Below are 22524 nucleotides of genomic sequence, written 5' to 3'. Positions count from 1 at the left end.
TGATTCGGCAGTCAGTTTGCGGTAAAATCTATAATTTTTTTATTAAACTTTTACTTGGTAAATACCACTATTTATTTAAATCGATTATGATACGTATTTCGATACATTAAGCATTATATTCAGTTTTTCAGAAACAATTTTTTTTTTGAATCTCACAAAGATGAAGAAGAATATGTAAAAGTCTGTGTATTTACAGGGCTTACGACCGTCATAGGCTGGTTTACGTGATCCTGATGATTGACAACCACACTACTCAAATTCTTGAAACCTCTCGTTGTCAATTGCGTGTAGAATTGGGGAACGTTACACGTGTGTAAAGTGATCACTTAAATCAGCCTATGACGGTCGTAAGCCCTGTAAATACACAGACTTTACCACACGTTCTACCTGCCTGTATCGTAATTTTCAGACTCCGTCACTGAGCGGTAGGTACTGCCGCCGTGAGCCTAATATGAAAGCAATCTCATATTCCAATAAATATTGAGATTTCATAATAAAACTAAATGGCAAACGACTATTGCTCTAGCTCAAGGGTGGCCAACCCGCGGCCCGTGTCTGCATGTGGCCCGCGGAGCATTTCATATATTTTTTCTTTCAGTGTAAATACAACCACAAAAAGAACATTCTATCGTGCGTAGTTCGTATCATATCCCATATACGGAAGTATCTTACTATCGTGACAATTTCTTCAATGGTATATTCGTGTTCACAAACAATCACAACAATTTGCGATCGACTTTTAATACACATTGATAAGAATACAAGCTGTTATAACCGAGTGCTAGAGCAACTCAAAGTCAAAATGCTATGCAAAAGCTAGTTATTCAGTAGCCATGATAGCTAGTCGAATGAAGCACATTAAAATCTCAAATGAGAACAAGAATCACTAATGAGCATTTGGAAAACTGTTCAAACAAACAAAATCAGACGTCTCACAAATTTTTATTTTTTAATTTTTTTTATAACCTTGCTCGTATTTTATAAATATGTTTGAATCATATTTTTGCTATATCGCTCACTCCTTTCAAGTACCTCATAAATAAAAAATCGTCAATTTTCAGTTGTGCATGTTTTCGGAATGCGCAGAAAATGTACTATATCCCAGCAAAAGAGGCATATTTTTACTTAATATTTACCTGCTGCAGGGCAGAAAATGTTGTTTTTGCACTTTGAAGAAAAGGTATTGTTTAATTATTTTTTAAAAAACACCAAATATTTTTCTAATGGAGAAAAAACGTTCAGGTTTTACCTAAAAAGATCTGTTGCACAACAAAAAGTTCAATAAGTGACTTGATATTTATTTTTAATACATTGTGTTATATTTTTAAACTTTAAACTTTAAGTTTTTTGATTTATGACGTTCTTGAAGGAAGTGAGCGATATCTTATTTATAGATTTTTATAAGGCCCGGAAAGATATCTGATTTCTTAAATCTGGCCCGGCTGCTGAAAATGTTAGCCACCCATGACTCTAGCTCATGGGTCGGCAACCTGCGGCCCGCGGGCCGCATGCGGCCCGCGAGACATCTTGGTGCGGCCCGCGAGATTCTCGCCGCAACGCACATGACGGACGATATTATACACAATCGAGTGAATGGAAGCGAGAAAGGAAGCGAAGGGAATCTCATTGATTTTATTAAATACAATAAATGTCGTTGAAATATACACTTAGCGTTTTATTTTTAAAACTAAAATATTTGTATATAAATATTGTATGTATACCTACTGCAAGTGCGGCCCGCACTGATCCCCGTGAAAAATATTTGGCCCTTTTACAACAAAAGGTTGCCGACCCATGCTCTAGCTGATCACGATGTGATGAGTGTCGGAGAATAACTTCTAAAAATATAAGTGCACTTATTACATGCAACTTCGAATCACTTGATCCGATTTCACGAGAGGGAATTTAAGTGGCTTATAAAGGTCAAGGATCTTCGGTAAAAAAACTGTTGTTAGGAAAAAATCAACAATACAAAATATATACCATACCTTTTTATATATCTATCAGAATGTGTTAATTGAGATGTGTTATAACTACGCGCCATACTTTTGTGTTTTTATCAAGATTTTTTATTGATTACCAAACATAAATGAGGAAGACTATGGACGTCTGAGCATTAACAGGACTTATGAGCTATCATTGCCTGGTTTAAGTAATACCTTTATACAAAATTCTACCCATGATTGACAATCTCATTGGTCAAATTTTTATTTATGCTTTATTGAAAAGGTCTTATGCAACTTTTGAGTGCATCCAAATACTTGTTCAAAAATTATATTCAGTTCGGGGTTAATTTTCCATTTTTGACATCTAAACGCTATGTTTATGACAGGTCATAAGCCCTGTAAATACCCAGACTTTACCTTTGTTAAAATATTAAAAAAGATCTAATACTGATACGCGTAGGCGACATCTGTGATTGATATTGGTAATTTATTTGTTAGCTGAATCCTTCATGAAATGTATCGTAAGCCCTGTAAATATCTATGTTTGTTATAACACATCAAAAAATAAAAATAAAATAAAATTAAACTAAAATTAAAATAAACGGGAAACAAATGAGAAAATATAACTAATCACTAGCACAAATATCTTTATTTTTATTTTTAAAGAGAAATAAATGTGTTTTTATTATATACACACATATTTCAATTTCATACTATTTCTTTGAGCCTAAGCGGCTCATTATTAGAAAGATGTATCAAATTGTGATAGAGTGGGTTCGAACCTAGAAACTCTGACTTAAGAGTCCACCGCACTAACCACGGGACCACAACCCGACACATAAAGTATAAAGTGTTTTTCCATAAAGTATTTTTTCTATAAAGCACCTATTTTATTCGATTTATGATTTAATAATAATAATTAAATAAAAATGTCCGCCTCCGTAGTGTAATGGTCAGCACGCTTAGCTACCGTTCTGGAAGTCCCAGGTTCGATTCCCAAGGGGCGTAAAATAAATATTAGTGATTTCTTCACTGTAATATTTATTCAAAATTACCATGGACTGGTACCTGAAGCGGAGGGCTGATCACCTTTCCTTCATGTATAAACGATCAAGATAACACTGCGTTTGTATGACACAGTGCCCTATGCACCATTTGGGTGCGGATAAGGGTTTTATTATTATTATTAAATAAAAAACGATCTCAAAACCAAAAACTGTGTTTTCTACTTCATTCAAATCTTAATTTTAGGACACCTTTATAATAAGAATTGAACAACAAGAGATGTTTAACGAGATAAAAATAACAAAAGATGAATAACGATTGATTTGCTTCCGACAAATCGTCAACTCGACATCTTTTAACTTGACTCGACCTTGATTAAACAATCCAATAGAATTATCTAAAGATCACGGTCTGTTTATCAGTAAACGTATAATTTGATTCCATTATACGCCTCTTCAATTTTTCTCTGTATTATTTGTATATTAAAATATCATAACATAATAATCTAATTCATATTATTTTTTAACATCTCATCAAAGATGAAGAAGAATATGGAAGTTTGGGCATTGACGGGGCTGAAGACCGTCATGGGCTGGTTTAAGTGATCACTTTACACACGTGTAACATTCACCAATTCTACCAATTATTGACAACCAAACTACTAAAATTCTTGGAAGTTCTATATATATGAACCAATTTAGAAACCTTGTTCTTGAATCACTAGAACTTCACTAGAGACATCTATTGGTGAGATGTAAAGAAGCTTTTTACTAAGCAAAAACTCTTATATTAAGACTTCCAGACTTCCATATTCTTCTTCATCTTTGATGAGATGTTAAAAAATGATATGAAAATAACTCCTGTAATTGGAGATAATCCAGATTTTGTGAACAAGTATTTGGACACACTCAAAATGTTGTAAACAATCTAATTCTACCGAGTTAGGATATCGAACAAGTTAAACAAATTTACTCCGCTTGTATTTATCAGACTCGCTGACCATGACATTAGGAAGAATTCCATTGCTTTTATTCGCTTGGTCCATCCATAAATGTTTTTCATTAAAGTAACGTGCTTCTAATAATAAATAAATCCGTAGTATTATGAATTATTATTGATTATTAATCAATTGTCGTTTTTGGACCAACAGTATTAATTTATTTCATTAAAACAATTACTAATTTATTTACTTAAAAAAAAAGTTTTAATTACAACATTTTGAGTGTGACCAAATACTTGTATTTGGACACACTCAAAATGTTGTAAATAAATTATCTGGTCAAATTATAAGCTTAAATAATAAAAATGAAAATGGTATTTTCTGGCGTTTCTCATGTGTGTGATTATAATCCAGGATTCGGACCTCACATACTAATATAAAAGTTTCTGCTTAGTAAAAAGCTTCTTTACATCTCACCAATAGATGTCTCTAGTGAAGTTCTAGTGATTCAAGAACAAGGTTTCTAAATTGGTTCATATATATAAAACTTCCAAGAATTTGAGTAGTGTGGTTGTCAATAATGGGTAGAATTGGTGAATGTTACACGTGTGTAAAGTGATCACTTAAACCAGCCTATGACGGTCGTCAGACCCATAAATGCCCAGACTTCCTCATTCTTCTTCATCTTTGATGAGATGTCAAAAAATAAAGTTTTAATTGTTAAATCGAACACAGATTTTTGAGTTTACTAAGTTGTTACAATTGTCACAATATTACTTTTTATGTGTTTTATTTCTAAATAATAAAACACAATTTATTTTTTGACATCTCATCAAAGATGAAGAAGAATATGGAAGTCTGGGCATTTACGGGGCTGACGACCGTCATAGGCTGGTTTAAGTGATCACTTTATACACGTGTAACATTCACGAATTCTACCGATTATTGATAACCACACTACTCAAATTCTTGGAGTTTCTATATATAATATATGAACCAATTTCGAAACATTGTTATTGAATCACTAGAACTTTACTTGAGACATCTATTGGTGAGATGAAAAGAAGCTTTGTATTAAGCAGAAACTCTTTTTTAGTATGAGGTCCGAATCCTTAATTATAATCACATACATGAAAAACGCCAAAAAATATGATTTTTATTTTTATTATTTTAGCTTATAATTTGACCAGATAATTTATTTACAACATGTTGAGTGTGTCCAAATACTTGTACACATTACAAATTTCTTCTTCATCTTTGATGAGATGTCGAAAAGTAAAAAGGAAAATAACTCCTATAACTGGAGATAATCCAGATTTGTGAACAAGTATTTGGACACACTCAAAATGTTGTAAACAAAATAAAGAGTTCACTCATTCGTGGAGGTTTGGGTGTAACTGACATCAATAATAAGATAGAGGAAAGGCAATGGAGATGGTATGGGCACATAGGACGTAGAAAACCTGAATATATTGTAAACCAGGGGATCGCCATGGATTTTCCTCGAAAAATATCTAGTCTATGTGTGTACATAATCCCAACATGAGGAATGGAAGTTACTCATCGGGAATATTATATATGTGACTTATGTATGTGATATATTTTAATAATTAAAGAAAACACTTCGTTTTTTACATCTTGAGTTTTATTATAGACTACATGTTTCAGAAGTTAAACTTCCATCATTCAGGTCTGTATAATAACTAAAATATAAAATATAAAATTTTTCTATAAATAAGGAGAGGGGAAAGTAAGGGGAAGGGGTTAGTCAAGGAACGGAGTTTGAAAACAAAGGAAAAATTGAAGGCAATGGCGAAGAATTTTGAAACAATATATTATTTAATAAATTATTATTAGAATTCAGGTTTTTTTGTATTTCTAAATTTTCAAGATAATTCATAATTTGGCCTTTATATGGAACAAGGTGTAATAATTTTAATTTATAAATAAAATAATATATTTTAATATAAATAAATAAATTATTTAATGGAAATTGCGTCACTCGAACCCCTAGCGTGCTCGTGTTTATTGAAAACTACCTACAATTATCATTAAGCAGTATTTTGAGTACTGTCAATGTCCATTTATAGGCTTGCGAATCTTGAACAATATTGGTTTTATGCACGTTTTATCTCTTTCCAATACCGATCCGGTCTAGAGCTCTGCAAACACTACGAACGGAATTCTTGACATTACATCTTTAAACCAAATATGTATTTTTATACACCCAAGTATTTTTTATAACATTCTCGACAGTTGTATATTATAGATATTTATAAAATTCGTAGGATGCTGCCTCACTATCTCTGGAGATGACTGACTAACAAATATACAGATACAAGTCAGATTTATTTTTTATTTTTTAATTTCTTTAGGACCTTTTATTTCTTTATTACCCTGGACCTGAAGCGGAGGGCTGATTACCTTTCCTACATGTGTTTACGATCAAGATAACACTGCGTTTATATGATGCAGTGCCCTATGCATCATCGGGTGCGGATAAGAGTTCCGAAGAAATTCTTTAGGAGAGTTTTGATTTCTAGTTTCTTCCGATACTTAGGACCTATGGGTATGTATATTCGGATCGTTAAAAAATCCTCATCTGAATCACTCAAATGATCCGGTCATAAAGAATGATCAGTTAAAAGGATCTATTAAATTATTCTGTCATTCGTTCTTCATTATTCGGATGGATAAAGATCGTCCACCAAAAAATCTTTTTTTACATGCGTCGGCTAGTTAGGAGGGGTAGGGAAATTTCTTTACAAATTGTATCGACAACAATGACTAAAAATAAAAAAAAGGCCAAAGAAATCTTACTTTACACTTTAATGAAGAAAAAAAAACTTGATATTCGTATGGAACACTGAGCCAGTAACCGAATCAACGAGACAGATTTATTCATCGTATCAACCATTCAACAAATCGCCAAAATCGTTTCTTTGCGAACGATTCACATCAATCATGTGGAATAATAAAAAAGGATATTTCCGAGATCTGTTTTTTCGTCTACCAATCAGTGAAAGTTAAATAATTTTTTACCAAATTTATTTCAATGTTTTAAAACATAATTTTGAAAAATGTTAGTATTATAAAATACGGAGGCATAAAAAAGAGTTCAGGCAAGTATATTTCACTCTCTCTCTCTGGTCTCAATCCTGCGGATTGGTCTGTAGCAACAGATGACATCTCTTTCGCCATTCTCGCTTATTTTCGGAAGTCCTCTTCAGCTCCTTATACGTTGAGCAGCCCATGTCTTCGTATAAGTCGCTTAGGTATTTGCGTCGTGGGCGTCCTCTGGCGTTTATTCCCTCGATCGTCCCCTCTATTATTTTATTCACTATATATTATTTATTTTACGACAAAGAATTAGTTCAAAACAAAATGTCAGTACAAAACTTAAAGACAATAATAACATCTTTTTAATAGATTTATATTATCCACTGACACTTCGTGATGGAATTGCATTTTTAATATATTATTAGATTAAAACCAATATTTTTAGCTTTTTCACTTTATTTTTATTTGACCAGCGACCGGGTTTCGTCGTTACCGACATCATCATATTATATCCCAGTCTGATGATGTCGGTAACAACGAAACCCGGTCGCTGGTCAAATAAAAATAAAGTGGAAAACCTAAAAATATTGGTTTAAATCTAATAATATATTAATAATAACATCATAATTCTTCAAATAACTAAATGGTTATAGGTATTTACAATTATAAGGTTTTTTTATGAATTACATTTTGAAACAATGACAAGTGATAAGATCCGCTTAAGTGATAAAATTCGCTATCTACTGACGTCAAACTTGTGCTGGTATAGTTGTGAACTTCAGGTGACACGAAAGATAGGTACTTCTACAACAGATGCTTTCAACCCACTACCCAAGTATTGGGTTATTGTTACTTCCATAATATTCAGCCATTCTTACTTCATACTCTTTTATATGCCAAGGTCACTATCAACCTACTGCTGACATCTTTCTATTCAAATGTATTGAGTTTATTATAATTTGGACATTAAAAAAATGGATTTCTGGAAGCCCAAATTACCGTTTTTGAACGGGTTCTGATAGAAAGTATACTTTCATATTATTTTTTGATATCTCATCAAAAATGAAGAAGAATATGGAAGTCTGGGCATTTACGGGGCTGTCGACCGTCATCGGCTGGTTTAAGTGATCACTTAACACACGTGTAACATTCACCAATTCTGCCCATTATTCACGACCACACTACTCAAATTCTTGGAAGTTCTATATATATTTTATTATTTAACTATATATATGAACCAATTTAGAAACCTTGTTCTTGAATCATTAGAACTTCACTAGAAACATCTATTGGTGAGATGTACAGAAGCTTTTTATTAAGCAGAAACTCTTATATTAGTATGTGAGGTTTAAATCCTGGATTTCAATCACACACACGAGAAACGCCAGAAAATACCCTTTTCATTTTTATTTTTTAAGCTTATAATTTGACCAGATAATTTATTTACAACATTTTGAGTGTATCCAAATACTTGTTCACAAAATCTGGATTATCTCCAATTACAGGAGTCAAACTCTGACAAAACTTGACTCCTGTAATTGGAGATAATCCAGATTTTGTGAACAAGTATTTGGACACACTTAAAAAGGTTGAAAGTATACTTGTTTGAAATACAGTGATACCTCAAATAACAAACGCCTCGTATAACGAACACTGCGCACGACGAACTTTTTATTCATACTACACGCGACACGCAATGAACCTCGCTTCATACAATGGACTGTATAACAGACACATAAGTGGTAAAGGACATCACCACAGTGCCCTAAAGTTGGAATTGGAAGTAGAAGAGGAGAATGTGGAAGAGCTTATTGAATATCACCAAAAGGAGCTAAGAGGAGCTAATCAGTGACATGATGAAACTCAAAAGGAAGCTTCGTCTGGCAGCGAACTAAATAATTTTATATTTATTTTGGCCCGCCTGGTAATTAATAGATATATATATATATATATAGAAATATATATATATATATATATATATATATATATATATATATATATATATATATATATATATATATATATATATATATATATGTGTGTATATATATATATATATATATATATATATATATATATATATATATATATATATATATATATATATATATATATATATATATATATATATATATATATATATATATATATATATATATATATATATATATATATATATATATATATATATATATATATATATATATATATATATATATATATATATATATATAGAAATATATATATATATATATATACATATATATATATATATATATATATATATATATATATATATATATATATATATATATATACATACATATATAAAGCGAAAAGATACTTTTTTAGTGATACAATGAGACAATCGAGAAAATTCTAAAGATGACAAGAATTATTTCCACTATAGTGTATATAATCCTCCTTATTTGCATTAACTTGTCAACGTCAAAAATGAAATCTGTGAGTGTAATTGTTCCCCATTTGTCGAATTATAACTTATGTAACACGTTTATCGGTTTAAAATATCGCTTTATTCAATAACTAAATAATGGCGAAGGCTCTGAACTCGCTTGCAACGTATTTCTCAACGATATCTAATCATGAAAAGACCATGTCGAATCCATCTCTTGCATCCACTTCATAGTATTGTGTCATACCAAACTTAAACGTCCTCTTTTTCCAATGCCTTCCATGCCACTTTTTTCACTCACATTCGCTACAATGCGCAATGTAACTGGAATTTCAAAAGATTTTTTGCAGAAACCTGCGATATCTAAAATCGAGAACAAGTTCAAAATCGGAAAATACGAAATAAAACAACTATGAAAAAGTGTAAAATTACAATGTATGAATTGTAGATGAGTCCATCAAAATATTGACATTATATTTTTTATTTTTATAAAAAAGAAACCAACGATATACAGGTGGCGCAAAATAAATCACCCTGTCGGAAGATGTTATAATTTTTGCAAATGGCGTCGTACTTCAATCATATTTGACATTTCGCTCACTCCTTTCAAGAACGCCATAAATCAAAAATCGACAATTTTCAATTGTGCATGTTTTCGTAATGCCCAGAAAATGTACTATATCCCAGCAAAAGAGGCATATTTTTAACTTAATATTTACCCGCTACAGGGCAGAAAGTGTTGTTTTCGCATTTTGAAGAAAACGTTTTGTTTTATTATTTTTTTAAATATACTCAATATTTTTCAAATTGAGAAAGAATCTTGAGGTTTTACCTAAAAAGATCTTTTGCACAGTAAAAAGTTCAATAAGTGGCTTGATATTTATTTTTAATACATTGTATTATATTTTTAAACTTTAAAAACGTTCTCCTGAAAAATAAAGTTTTTTGATTTATGACGTTCTTGAAAGGAGTGAGCGATTTATGAACAAGACAGCAGCGTATACAAATTTAAGATGGCGCAAAATTAATCATTCAATTGTATTTTTATATATTTATTTGGTAATATTTGTACTAATATTACTAACATTTTTGTAGAAAAATTTTAAAGTAAAAATGACTTACCACAAATTGAACGCTTTGAATATTAATAATATTGAGAACATAGCTTTAGCTAGCTTTGGTATTTTTACAATATTTTGATATATGCATATATACAATAGACAGGTCTGTACACAGATGTGCGAAAAACGGTATAAAATTAGCATTTTTTCTACTCTTGATGTCAAAATCAACTCTCAACACATCGAATGACTTTTTTCATTCATGACTCATTTAGCAAGCACCGTTCGAATAATGACATGTGCAATAATATTATAAAAAATACGTATTTCGATGAAAAAGCTAGACAAGACGTAGAAATGCACAATCCTTTTTTTATTTATTTTTTTATTTATTTCTTAAGTTAGCTTATATTAAAACTAATATAAACTATTATATACATTTACATCATTTTTATATATTTACATTTCCTTACAGTAACTTAGACATTTATTTTTAAATTCTTTCAGACACTTTTCATTCTTCATACATTCAGGCATCTCATCATACATTTTTAAACCCTTATACATCAAGCAATTTTGCGACTCAGCTCTTTTCAATAATGGTAGTCTTATTTTATCCTTTTGTCTAGTAGCATATTCATGACAATTTTTGTTTAAGACAACTTTATCCTTGAAATATTTTGGCAACTTATCGTGAAAAAATTTATGTACAAATATCAACATATTAAATTTAAGTCTTCTTCTTACAGATAACCATTTTAGTTCATCTCTCATTCCTTTCACATTGCTATATTTATTCTTCCCAAGAACTATTCTCATCGCCCTATTTATCCTTCTTATTAAATAAAAAAAAAGTTTAAATTGATAATAGTCTGCCACATAATATTACAAGTGAAGGTCATAATTGTTACAAGCTGAGTGTAAATTTTGAAAATATTTAGTGTAAAAAAATCTTGATATACATCCAATACCATTAAGGCCCAGTATTTGTTAAATCGTAACTTAATTTTCTATAAACTTTGATAACGTTTGTCGTAATAGAATTTATTTCTTAAAAAATCGTTTTTGTATTGAACAAAATAAGATTTTCTTAGAAATAAATATATATTTTTAAATAGAAAAGAGTAATTGAAAGGTAAGGAATTAAAAAAAAAATTATATATTTTTTCATTTATTATATCTAAAAAACAGAAAAAAATGTAAATGTATTTAATAAAAATCGGGCTTAAAATGACGTCCGGCTCTCAGCGCAACCGGACGTTTAATGAATTCTATTATTGCGAATAAGGCCTTAAGATTTCTGTATTTTGAATGAACTCTTTTGTTTTTGACGAGACGGCTACGCGTTGCTGTGGTGAAAATGAGGTGAAATGGAAAATAAAGAAAATAGAAAGCACACAATTCTATTATATTTAATTTCACTATATATATTTTTTAATTTTTAACCTTCATTACAAAAACGGCGTTTTAAGATAAAAATTCAATTACGTCAAATGTAACCTGGGTTTAAAGATAATTATGTTGTGATTATGGCCTTAATATTGCCCCCAAATATGTTTCTAGTAACTGTTAGATGGTCGGTAATAGAACGTTTGCATATTTCATATCTGAGAAAATTCCACAAAAAACGCAATTTTACGACATTTTAAAGACCACAGTTCCACATTTTTCTGAAAAAAAACCTAGAACTACTCAGTTTGTATTGCATTTGCGGTGACAAAATTTCAAACTTGCACAATTATCCATCGTGAGCGCCTATTTGAATATTTTATACACAATTGGCAAATTGTTTTCAATTATGCTATCATTAGACCGCTTTTATTCGATTATGGTTTAGACAAAAAAATATATTTACGCGTTTTTTTTCCACATCATGTTCTGTTGACATACTTTGTCACTTCTGATGGTTTCTCAATTTTATTTTTTACTGTAACTGATGGCGTTGAAGACAATGTGTATATTTTTCGCCTTAGCTTAGCAGATATTTGAATACTTTGACTTGTACATAAAAGCACAAACGTATGCATTCACATATTTAAAACCGGCATATAAAAATACCAATCTTTTTCTACATATAGAATTTCAATTATTAATTAAAAATAAACATGATTAATTTATGCATACAAATAAAAGAATATGGACCTATATTTACATATATTGTTTAGGCAATAATAATAGAAATATAAACATTAATAAACCGGAAGAATAAAAGGGTTACAATATTAATTTCAAATGCATATCCCATGTTTGTATTGTAAAAATTACTACAATATAGTGATAACGCGTATATATTATATGTATGCCCTTATAAATATGCATTCACAGATATTAAAATAACAATTATATAGTTTTTCCACATTTATTTTATTTGACCAGTGACAGGGTTTCGTCGTTACCGACATCATCTAACTGGTGATGTCAATGATCCCTTAGTAGATATCCCAGTCTGATAATGTCGGTAATGACGATCACCGGTCAAATAAAATAAATGTGGACAAAACTATATAGCTAGTGGTTATTTTATTATATAAAATGTAGTTCCACCAAGAAGTGTCAGTACAAATCTTATAAAAAACGTATGAATACGTTATTTTAGTAGCCGAACAAAAAGTGTGAGAGTAAAATGGATAAATAAAAAAAAACAAACAGGCAATGTTTCACATATATTGTTATTCTTTGATTGGTACTCCAATTGTTAAAGGTTTAATCGCCATACTGGAATCAATCTCTCTTTTTTGTGTTTATATTAGGTTAAAATCGTTAAAAACAATAAAAAAATGTATTAAAAAAAAACTCCACCGATAAGACACACAAGGTGGCTTGGTGGGTCTCTGCAAAAAAATGTTCTAAAATTAAAATAAAATTAAATTAAAAAATGTTTTTCTAGGGCGAAGAAATCCTTAATACGTAAAATCTCCGTCCACTTGTTGGGGAGAGATATCCATGAGTCAGGACTTCCTCGTACTGCCATTATCCTTCAGGACCCCATTCCTGCATCATTTTGAATAGAGAAGTTGGTACCGGTCATGTATATATCACGATGTATCCCAGTTACTCAACATCCTTTCCCTTGATTACAGGTCAGTAGTAGGGGAATTTTCTGTAATCTGCTTACCATTTATATAATATATATATATATATATATATATATATATATATATATATATATATATATATATATATATATATATATATATATATATATATATATATATATATATATATTTATATATATATATATATATATATATATATATATATATATATATATATATATACATATATATATATATATATATATATATATATATATATATATATATATATATATATATATATATATATATATATATATATATATATATATATATATATATATATATATTTATATATATATATATATATATATATATATATATATATATATATATATATATATATATATATATATATATATATATATATATATATATATATATATATATATATATATACATGTATATATATAAAAATGAAAATATTTTTCGATGGATATCTCAACACTGATAAAGAAGTCTATTTGGGGTGACAATATGAAAGTCTGGACATTTGCAGAGATAACAATCTGTCATTGGCTAGTTTTAGTGATCACTTTATACACTGTAACATTCACCATTCTATGCATGATCGACAACTACATTCCATTACTCAATTTCAGGTTTTATGTTTGCTTCAATTGTAAAGATCAACTGCATTTTCGAATAAAATTTTGTATTCGACATCTTTGGTTAAAAAAAGGGTAATTATTGTTTTAGAACTAAAATAATAATTGAATAAGTTTATAATATCATTTAATGTACTCAAATTAAAAGTAATACGTTCCATTTATAATATAATATATACATTTTAACATCATACATACGTACCCATACACTTCTGATTCAATATTATCAATATTAAAACGAAAAAATACACAAAAGTCACATGATACACCTCCACAAATAAAATAAAACTGTTTCAATGGGTTGTTTAATTTTGTCCCATTAGAAATAACTACAAATTATTGTACGGACATATTTCTGGATACAGCTTTAATTTATTCACCCAACTAAGATAATCCTGTCTGGACATGGGGAATTCATTGCAGATGGTAGCACTAGTTCCGACAACACACGTGACAGAATTTCCATCAGTAAAACGAGAAGGTCCATGGTTAATACCATTGTCTTCGGCAGCTTCTAATAAAGAGTTCAAGCAGGCACATTTCCAAGGGTTACCACCCAAATAAATCACTTTATCATAGTTCGATTTTACCTCGAAGAAATTCAAGGATATCTGCGTCAAGTTGTTGCAAGAAATATTTAGTTCGATTAGTTTGTCTGGATAAAGCAAGTCGTCAGGAATGCTGCTAAGCTGATTACTGTCTAGGTTCAGAGAGATCAACTCTTTCAAGCCTGAAATTATCTGAATTGAAAATGATGACAATTTGTTGTTGGAGAGATTCAGATACCTTAGAGCTACGGTCTTTTGAAATGTGTTTGTGGTAATGGTTTTAAACAAATTCCCAGAAAGTAAAATCGAATCCAAAGCAACATTTTTAGAAAAGATACCTAATGGAAGACTGAGCATCAGGTTATTTGACAAATCTATATAATTCAGATTTGCGAGAGTATCAAATAGTTTTGGCGGGAGCCGCTCTATTTTGTTTTTGTTCATATTCAAAACGAGCAGATTCTTGTTTTCTGCAAATAATTGAGCGTGCAATAAAGATATTTCATTATGCGAAAAATCCAGCATCTTCAGATATTTGCTGGAAGAAAACAACCCGGGATCGTTGAGAGAGCTAAGCAAATTATGGGACAGATCGATTCGTTTCAAATTTACGTTGTTGACGAAGAATTTTCCTGGGAGTTGAGAGAATTCATTAAACGAGAGATCTATCGAGTTCAACAATTTGCAATTTTGCAGCAATTTTTCAGGCAGTATGTTAATTTTACATCTGGATAACACGAGGGTACTAAGTTGAACAGTTTTGGTCAAGCTTTTGTCGTCGAAAGTGACCATCGGTATCCTCGATGCTATTAGGGTCTTGAGATTCGGTCGAATATTCAAGGTCGATATTTCAATTTCTTGATTTCCGGCAATGTGCAGAACGCGAAGCTTTTTCAAGTGGTCCAGGCAACTTTGGAACGTGTCGTCAATCGTTAAAAGGTTAAACGAAAGATCCAGCTCCTTAAGTTCAATCAAACCTTTGAAAGTGTCAGGTTCGATACTTGAGATGACGTTCGTAGAAATATTGAGGGTCCGCAAATTTGTAACGTGTCTGAATGTGTTATTCTTGAGATCCGTCAAAGTGTTTTTAGAAATATCCAAATGTTGGATGGGCCTGGCGTTGATAAAAGCGTTGCCATCCAGCAATGCGATGTTGGAGTTCCACACGTTGATGGCGATCACCTCGGTCCACACTTGTTCCCCGAAGTTAGCTTTATCGATCAAAGCGTTGAACTGAATGCCCAATGCGGAACAATCCAAAACGCCACTTTTATGTTTCTCCAGTTCACAGTATAATTCGGCTTTCGTTAAACAAACACAAAGCAAAGCGCATAGCCACGATGCCAATAAAGCCATTGTTGATATTCGAGTATGTATTATACTATATAAACATTAGATAATAATCCTTGTAGAAACGAGTTCTTGCCGAGTCGCGTCTGACACTCGCTAAAGTTAAGAACGGAACTGAAATGGCCGAGTCCGATTGTTATTTGAGAACTGATGATGTAGAAATCCTGATCGATAATGATATCATAACCAATGGGTTATTAAGGTGACCACGACTTCAGTTATTTTATTCTTTATTTATTCGACACTATAATATTATTTATAAACGAAAAAGTATTTTTATTATTATTTATACTATAATTAGTTTTTTTAAGTCCATGTACTTCTTTTGTATTTGATCAATGTACTACGTTTCATTTTAATTTTCCCTGATTGGAATAATCTGCATATTTACGTTTTTTGTACAGAAATTTTTGTATTATTCGTAGTTTATTATAATTATAATTATATGGTATACTAGCTGTACTTGGCCATGCGTTGCTGTTGCTCACTTGCTAAGTCTTGTTAGTATAGTAAAGAATATTAAATAATGAAAATAGAAATCAAGCATTTTCAAAATGGTTGTGACGCAATGTGAATACTTAAAATCTATGAAACAACAATGAAATCAAAAATTATAAAAATGCTAAGTAACAGCAGCTGTCAAGAAGCACGCTGTGCGCAATGAGCAATGTTTAGTATTGCGCGTGTAGCTGTTACGGTCATCAGATCAATATGCCATTCAAAAAAGCTTTATTTTTTTTAATGAAATAATTTATTTTTTTTACTTTGGTAAAAAAATAAGTAATATTTTGATCTTTCTACGAAGGGTGACACCCTACATTGTTTTTTTTTAGAATAACTTGTTTGGTACAAGATACACATATGTACATACAAATGAAACATTATAAAATTTGTGGGCATAACGACAATTTCTATTTTAATTATTATTTGATTACATTTTTTTAAATAAAGATAATATTCACAAATACTTATTTAACTACTTACTTAATAAAACAATTGTTAGAGAATACATTGAATATTATACATATCGCCCACTCCTTTCAAGAACGTCATAATTCGAAAATCGACAATTTTCAGTTGTGCATATTTTCAGAATACCCAGAAAATGTACTATATCCCAGCAAAAGCGGCATATTTTTAACTTAATATTTACCCACTACAGGGCAGAAAATGTTGTTTTTGCATTTTGAAGAAAAGGTATTGTTTATTTATTTAAAAAAAAAAAACTAAATATTTTTTAAATGGAGAAAAAACCTTCAGGTTTTACCTAAAAAGTTTTGTTGTACAGTAAAAAGTTCAATAAGTGGCTTGATATTCATTTTTAATACATTATGTTATATTTTTAAACTTTATAAACGTTCTCCTGAAAAATCAAGTTTTTAGATTTATGACGTTCTTGAAAGGAGTGAGCGATATGTGAATTTAAATGCATTTTAAGGCCCAGTATTCGTATTAACGCAACATATTTTTTCTAAGCCCAGGCAACATTTGACATGATTGATTTTTTTCTTGTTAAAACTCCGTTTTTGTATTGAAAAAATTAGTTTTCCATCGAAATAAATGAATGGTTTTGAAAAGAAAAGGGTTATTGAAAGGTAATAAGTTAATTTTTTTTTTCAATACATATTTTAAAAAATAAAAACAAAAATCCAATATACTTTATTAAAAAATTAAGCGTGAAGACACGTGCAGCTCTGAGCGCGGCCGAAAGCATTCTGAGTTGAACGGTTGAGATCTAAGCCATAAGAATGAAAATAGTTTCTCATGTGTGTGATTATAATCCAGGATTCGGAACTCACATACTAATAAAAGAGTTTCTGCTCAATAAAAAGCTTCTTTTCACCTCACCAATAGATGTCTCTATTGAAGTTATAATAATAATAATAATAAAACCCTTATCCGCACTCCAATGGTGCATAGGGCACTGCGTCATATAACGCAGTGTTATCTTGATCGTTTACACATGAAGGAAAGGTGATCAGCCCTCCGCTTCAGGTACCAGTCCAGGGTAATATTGAATAAATATTACAGTGAAAAATCACTTATATTTATTTGACCCCCCCTGGGAATCGAACCCGGGACCTCCAGAACGGCAGCCGAGCGTGCTGACCATTACACTACGGAGACAGACAGAAGTTCTAGTGATTCAATAATATTTTTTCAAAATTGGTTCATATAAATAGAACTTCTAAGAATTTGATTAGTGTGGTTGTCAATAATGGGTAGAATTGGTGAATGTTACACGTGTGTAACGTAATCACTTAAATCAGCCTATGACGGTCGTCAGCCCCGTAAATGCCAAGACTTCCATATTCTTCTTCATCTTTGATGAGATGTCAAAAATAATATAAAATAGAATAGTTCATTCTGGATTCATGAGGTGGATTATAAATTTTTATTGAAATAAAAACATTTTACCGATATATTTTTTTTCAACGAATATTCATAACTATACTCTGTTCTTAGACCGCGACATGTGACCCCAGAAATTTGATAATATTACACAATCAATGTTTACGTATGAAATAATGTACATGTAAAACTTAAAATTTAAATAACCGCTTACATTTTCCTCGAACTCCATATTGTAGTGGTTAATATCTTAGATGCTGACGTACGAGCTCATGGTTTGATTTCAGGATAGATAAATTGATAAGTTGACGAGACACAAAAGAGATGACTATATGCAATGTTTAAGTACCACATTTGACAATGAATATAACTTTTAGAGGTCATAGTCAATGTAATCAATGTTGCCACGTAGACAAATATGAGAAGTTGTTCATTTATTTATTTGTCTATTTTTATTTCAATATACACATAATTACAAACTAAATATAATAATGTCGTTAATATAAATTGATTCGGCAGTCACTTTGCGGTAATAACTATCTATTTATAATTTAAGTTTTGACTAACTAACTAACTATCACACCGCTTCTCCGCAAGGGTAGGCAGAGAGAATAGAACGCCACACCATTCTGTCTTTGCAAACATTCTTTGCCTCTTCCACGTTCATGCATCTCCTCATACATAATCGCCGATTATTACTACTCCTCACTTGACCACTTTCAAGTATTTAGCATACCTGATCGTGCCATGTTTTTCTAGGTCTTCCTCTGCTCCTTTTCCCAATTACATTCGCCTCATAAATTTGTTTTACCGTTCTTTCCTCACTCATTCGTTCTACATGTCCAAACCATCTCAACACACCTTTCTTAATTTTATCGATAGTGCTTATCTCAGCTCTGCATTCCTTCCTTATTTAACTATTCGAACATCTATCATACATCGTTTTGTAGCACATTCTTTTGAGAGATCGCATTTCGACTGCATTCAGTCTACTTTTATCCTTTTTTTGCCAACTCCATGTTTCACTTCCATACATTAGAGTTGGAACCATACATTGGAACCATACATTAGAATTTAAGTTTTACTTGGTGAATACCACTGTTTCTTAAAATCTAATGTGACACTTGTTTCAATGCATTCCGCATCATTTTTTAATCATCATACGGTATTTGAAAATGATGCGGAATGTATCGAAACACGTGTCACAATAGATTTTAAGAAAAAGTGGTATTAACCAAGTAAAACTTAAATTAAAAATATAATAATGTGCCTCCTTTGAGTTTTTACGCACATTTTACAAAATTTATTTATGAAATTATAATGACAGTAAATTGTTTATAACATGCAATCAAATACGACATGGCCGAATGATGCGATATATTTCAGATCTATCCACTTCCATTCTCCATTTATGAATAGCTCTTTTATATTTGATTTCTATTTTTAATGACTTTATGGATAGTAAAATCAGGTTGTACAACTTAAATGCATACTAATTTTCTCATGAGTTCTTTAGACCAAAAGAGGTATGTTTTAGATTTGGTTTGATGTGTTTTTATATTTTATTATTACATATCTTTAGAGACCTTTCGAGGTTATCCTCCCAGGTTAGATAATCATTTATATGTGCAGAAGAGACTCTGTGCAGATGGAATTTCTAATGTATATACTTTGTAGTGTAGATAAATTTAACTTTACTTCTATTCAGTACTTAACTTGACGCTTTTTTAAAATTTTTCTGAATTAATTTTCTTTAAACCCAGGTAACATTTAACGTAATTGTATTTTTTACTTGAAACGCCATTTTTGTATTGTAAAAAAATTAGTTTTTCATTATCATTGATTTCTTTATCATTAGTTTAACTTTTGTCATTTATGTCCCGACAAAAACATTCCTTTTAAAAAAAAAATGAAAATACAAAATTGATACAAAATAATACAAAATTATTTGTGTAGACACAAAAGTGGTACCTATATCGATTCTAAATAAATAAAAGGTTCCTTTTTTTACTAACCTGTACAGATAAAGATGCTGCTATAAACGCAGTTAGCACTGCAACGCGTACCATCGACGCCATTTATGAAGAAAAAAAAATTTTCACTTCACGATTTAATGTTCAATTTTAAATATCTTCACTCTTTTTTAGATAATCCAAGCGGGCAGTGCCAAATGACCATTACATCTGAAAAGAAAAAGTTTATTATTATTACATTTATAAAATACATAACAAACCACGATCAAACGCGGTTAATTTAAGGATTGTTTTTTCATAGTTAGGCTGTACAAACTTAAAACACAGTGAGGGACATTTTTTTATAGTACTTTTTTTGCATTTTTGGATTAAGTAGATTCTACTTAGTCCAAAAATGCAAACAAAACGTACTACAAAAATGTCCCTTTCTGTGTTTTTAGTTTGGACAGCCGAGTTGACATTTATCATAAAATCCACTTCATAATGATATACTTATTTGTCAAATAAAATATATAGAATTTATAATAACTGTTGAATCCAGTTTCATTTAGGTACTACATACATGTAAAAACTCACGTTACTTCATTCGTTGTTATTGATATTTACAGGATGAAAAAACTTGAACATATATTATTCCTATTGCCAAGTGTTAAACGAAAAAAAAACTTTATCATATTTATTTAGTATTTTGTATGGTATTTTGATGTAAATGTTTATTCTTTTATTATCGTTTTAATATTGTCTGACTAATTTTTGAAGGAAAAACAAACTGAAAATTAACCGTATTTTATTCAATTCCTAGTAAAAAATGGATACAATTTTAAATGGTTCCCTTTGAACGTAAAGTATAAAAAAATTCAGTCGGATTTTTTGACAAGACGCTTTTCCAGAATTTTTCACAATTGATTTTCTTGAAACCCAGGTAACAATTCACATAATTAGATTTTATGCTTAAAACGCCGTTTTTGTATTGAAAAAATAAGTTTTTTACCGAAAATTATATTTTAAAATGAATAGAGCTATTGAAAGGTAAGAGTTTCAAAAATGATAATAAAAAAATTATTTGAGGAATTTTAAATAGTAAAAATGCACGTATAACACGTGCGGCTACTAGCGCAGCAGGCCGCGTACTGACTTTGTATATTTAACAGTACAATCTTAAATAAAATGGATGAATATTTAACCACCCGGGCAGACCTCAAAAAATATAGATCGACAGCTGGGAATTGTCATCGCTGGAGGTTAATTCCTCTTAAGAACAGGCCTACACCAAGAAGAAGAAGAAGAAGAATATTAAACGTTGAGGTTTTGCGATTAACTGCGAATAAATAGCCACGTGACTCGTTTGTCGATTTCTGTTTGTTTCTGAAACACTCATAACGGTGAAAGGAAAATTATTGGCATATCGCTCACTCCTTTCAACAACGTCATATATCAAAAATCGTCAATTTTGAGTTGTGCATGTTATCGGTATGCCCAGAAAATGTACTATATCCCAGCAAAAGCGGCATATTTTTAACTAAATATTTACCCGCTACAGGGAAGAAAGTATTGTTTTTGCATTTTGAAGAAAAGGTATTGTTTGATTACTGTTTTTTAAATATTTTTCAAATAGAGAAAAAACTTTCGAGTTTAACCTAAAAGATCTGTTGCATAGTAAAAAGTTCAAAAAGTGGCTTGTTATTTATTATTAATACATTTTATTGTATTTTTAAACTTTAATAACGATCTGATATATGACGTTGTTGAAAGGAGTGAGCGATATGTGAAAGTGATTCCATACATCGCACTTTAGTAAGACTTCTTATCCCTTCAAATACGGGAAATTCAAACGTAATTCTACCTAATTAGTCTGATAATCACTTCAATGTGCATTGTTTGATTTGTTATTGCAATGCATCATGCAATATTTAAACAATGCATTAAGAACCTAATTATTAAACGACAGAACACGTACAATATTATGCGGAACACCAATGGTTTATGCTTTACAATATAACTTGTATTACCCGGTCTTGTATATGCAATTCATCTAAATAGTCTACCAAAAAGGGTATTTTAATTATTGTAATTGCAAGTTAAATTTATTGTAATTTTTAAATGTTTTAGCTTCAATCAATGTTCAATACTTATTAAAAGATAATACCACGTTTTAAAATTAATCCATACAAAT

The 22524-nt window shown here is 30.4% G+C and overlaps 2 protein-coding genes across 2 annotated transcripts in view; both read right to left on the bottom strand.

Annotated features, from left to right (window-relative positions):
- LOC148308465 (uncharacterized) overlaps nt 1-20456 on the bottom strand; it is a 34177-nt gene extending 13721 nt beyond the window's left edge. Inside the window, exon 1 of the mRNA XM_088261665.1 lies at nt 20394-20456. Coding sequence (XP_088117791.1) covers nt 20394-20456 — 63 coding nt within the window. The remainder of the gene's footprint in view (nt 1-20393) is intronic.
- On the bottom strand, nt 14239-16142 carry LOC148308466 (uncharacterized). Its single transcript, XM_088261661.1, has one exon. The coding sequence runs from the start codon at nt 16030-16032 to the stop codon at nt 14458-14460; it is 1575 nt and encodes a 524-aa protein (XP_088117787.1). The 5' UTR covers nt 16033-16142; the 3' UTR covers nt 14239-14457.
- Nucleotides 20457-22524: the final 2068 nt, after the last annotated feature.

This window comes from Brachycentrus maculatus, unplaced genomic scaffold, assembly GCF_059751285.1.
Source record: "Brachycentrus maculatus isolate JH-2025_06_01 unplaced genomic scaffold, ASM5975128v1 h1tg000164l, whole genome shotgun sequence".
Classification (NCBI taxonomy): Eukaryota; Metazoa; Arthropoda; class Insecta; order Trichoptera; family Brachycentridae; genus Brachycentrus; species Brachycentrus maculatus.
This window is presented reverse-complemented; position numbering and strand designations above follow the sequence as displayed.

Coding starts and splice junctions, on each gene's coding strand:
- LOC148308466 (XM_088261661.1), bottom strand. CDS start 16,032: ATGGCTTTATTGGCATCGTGGCTATGCGCTTTGCTTTGTGTTTGTTTA.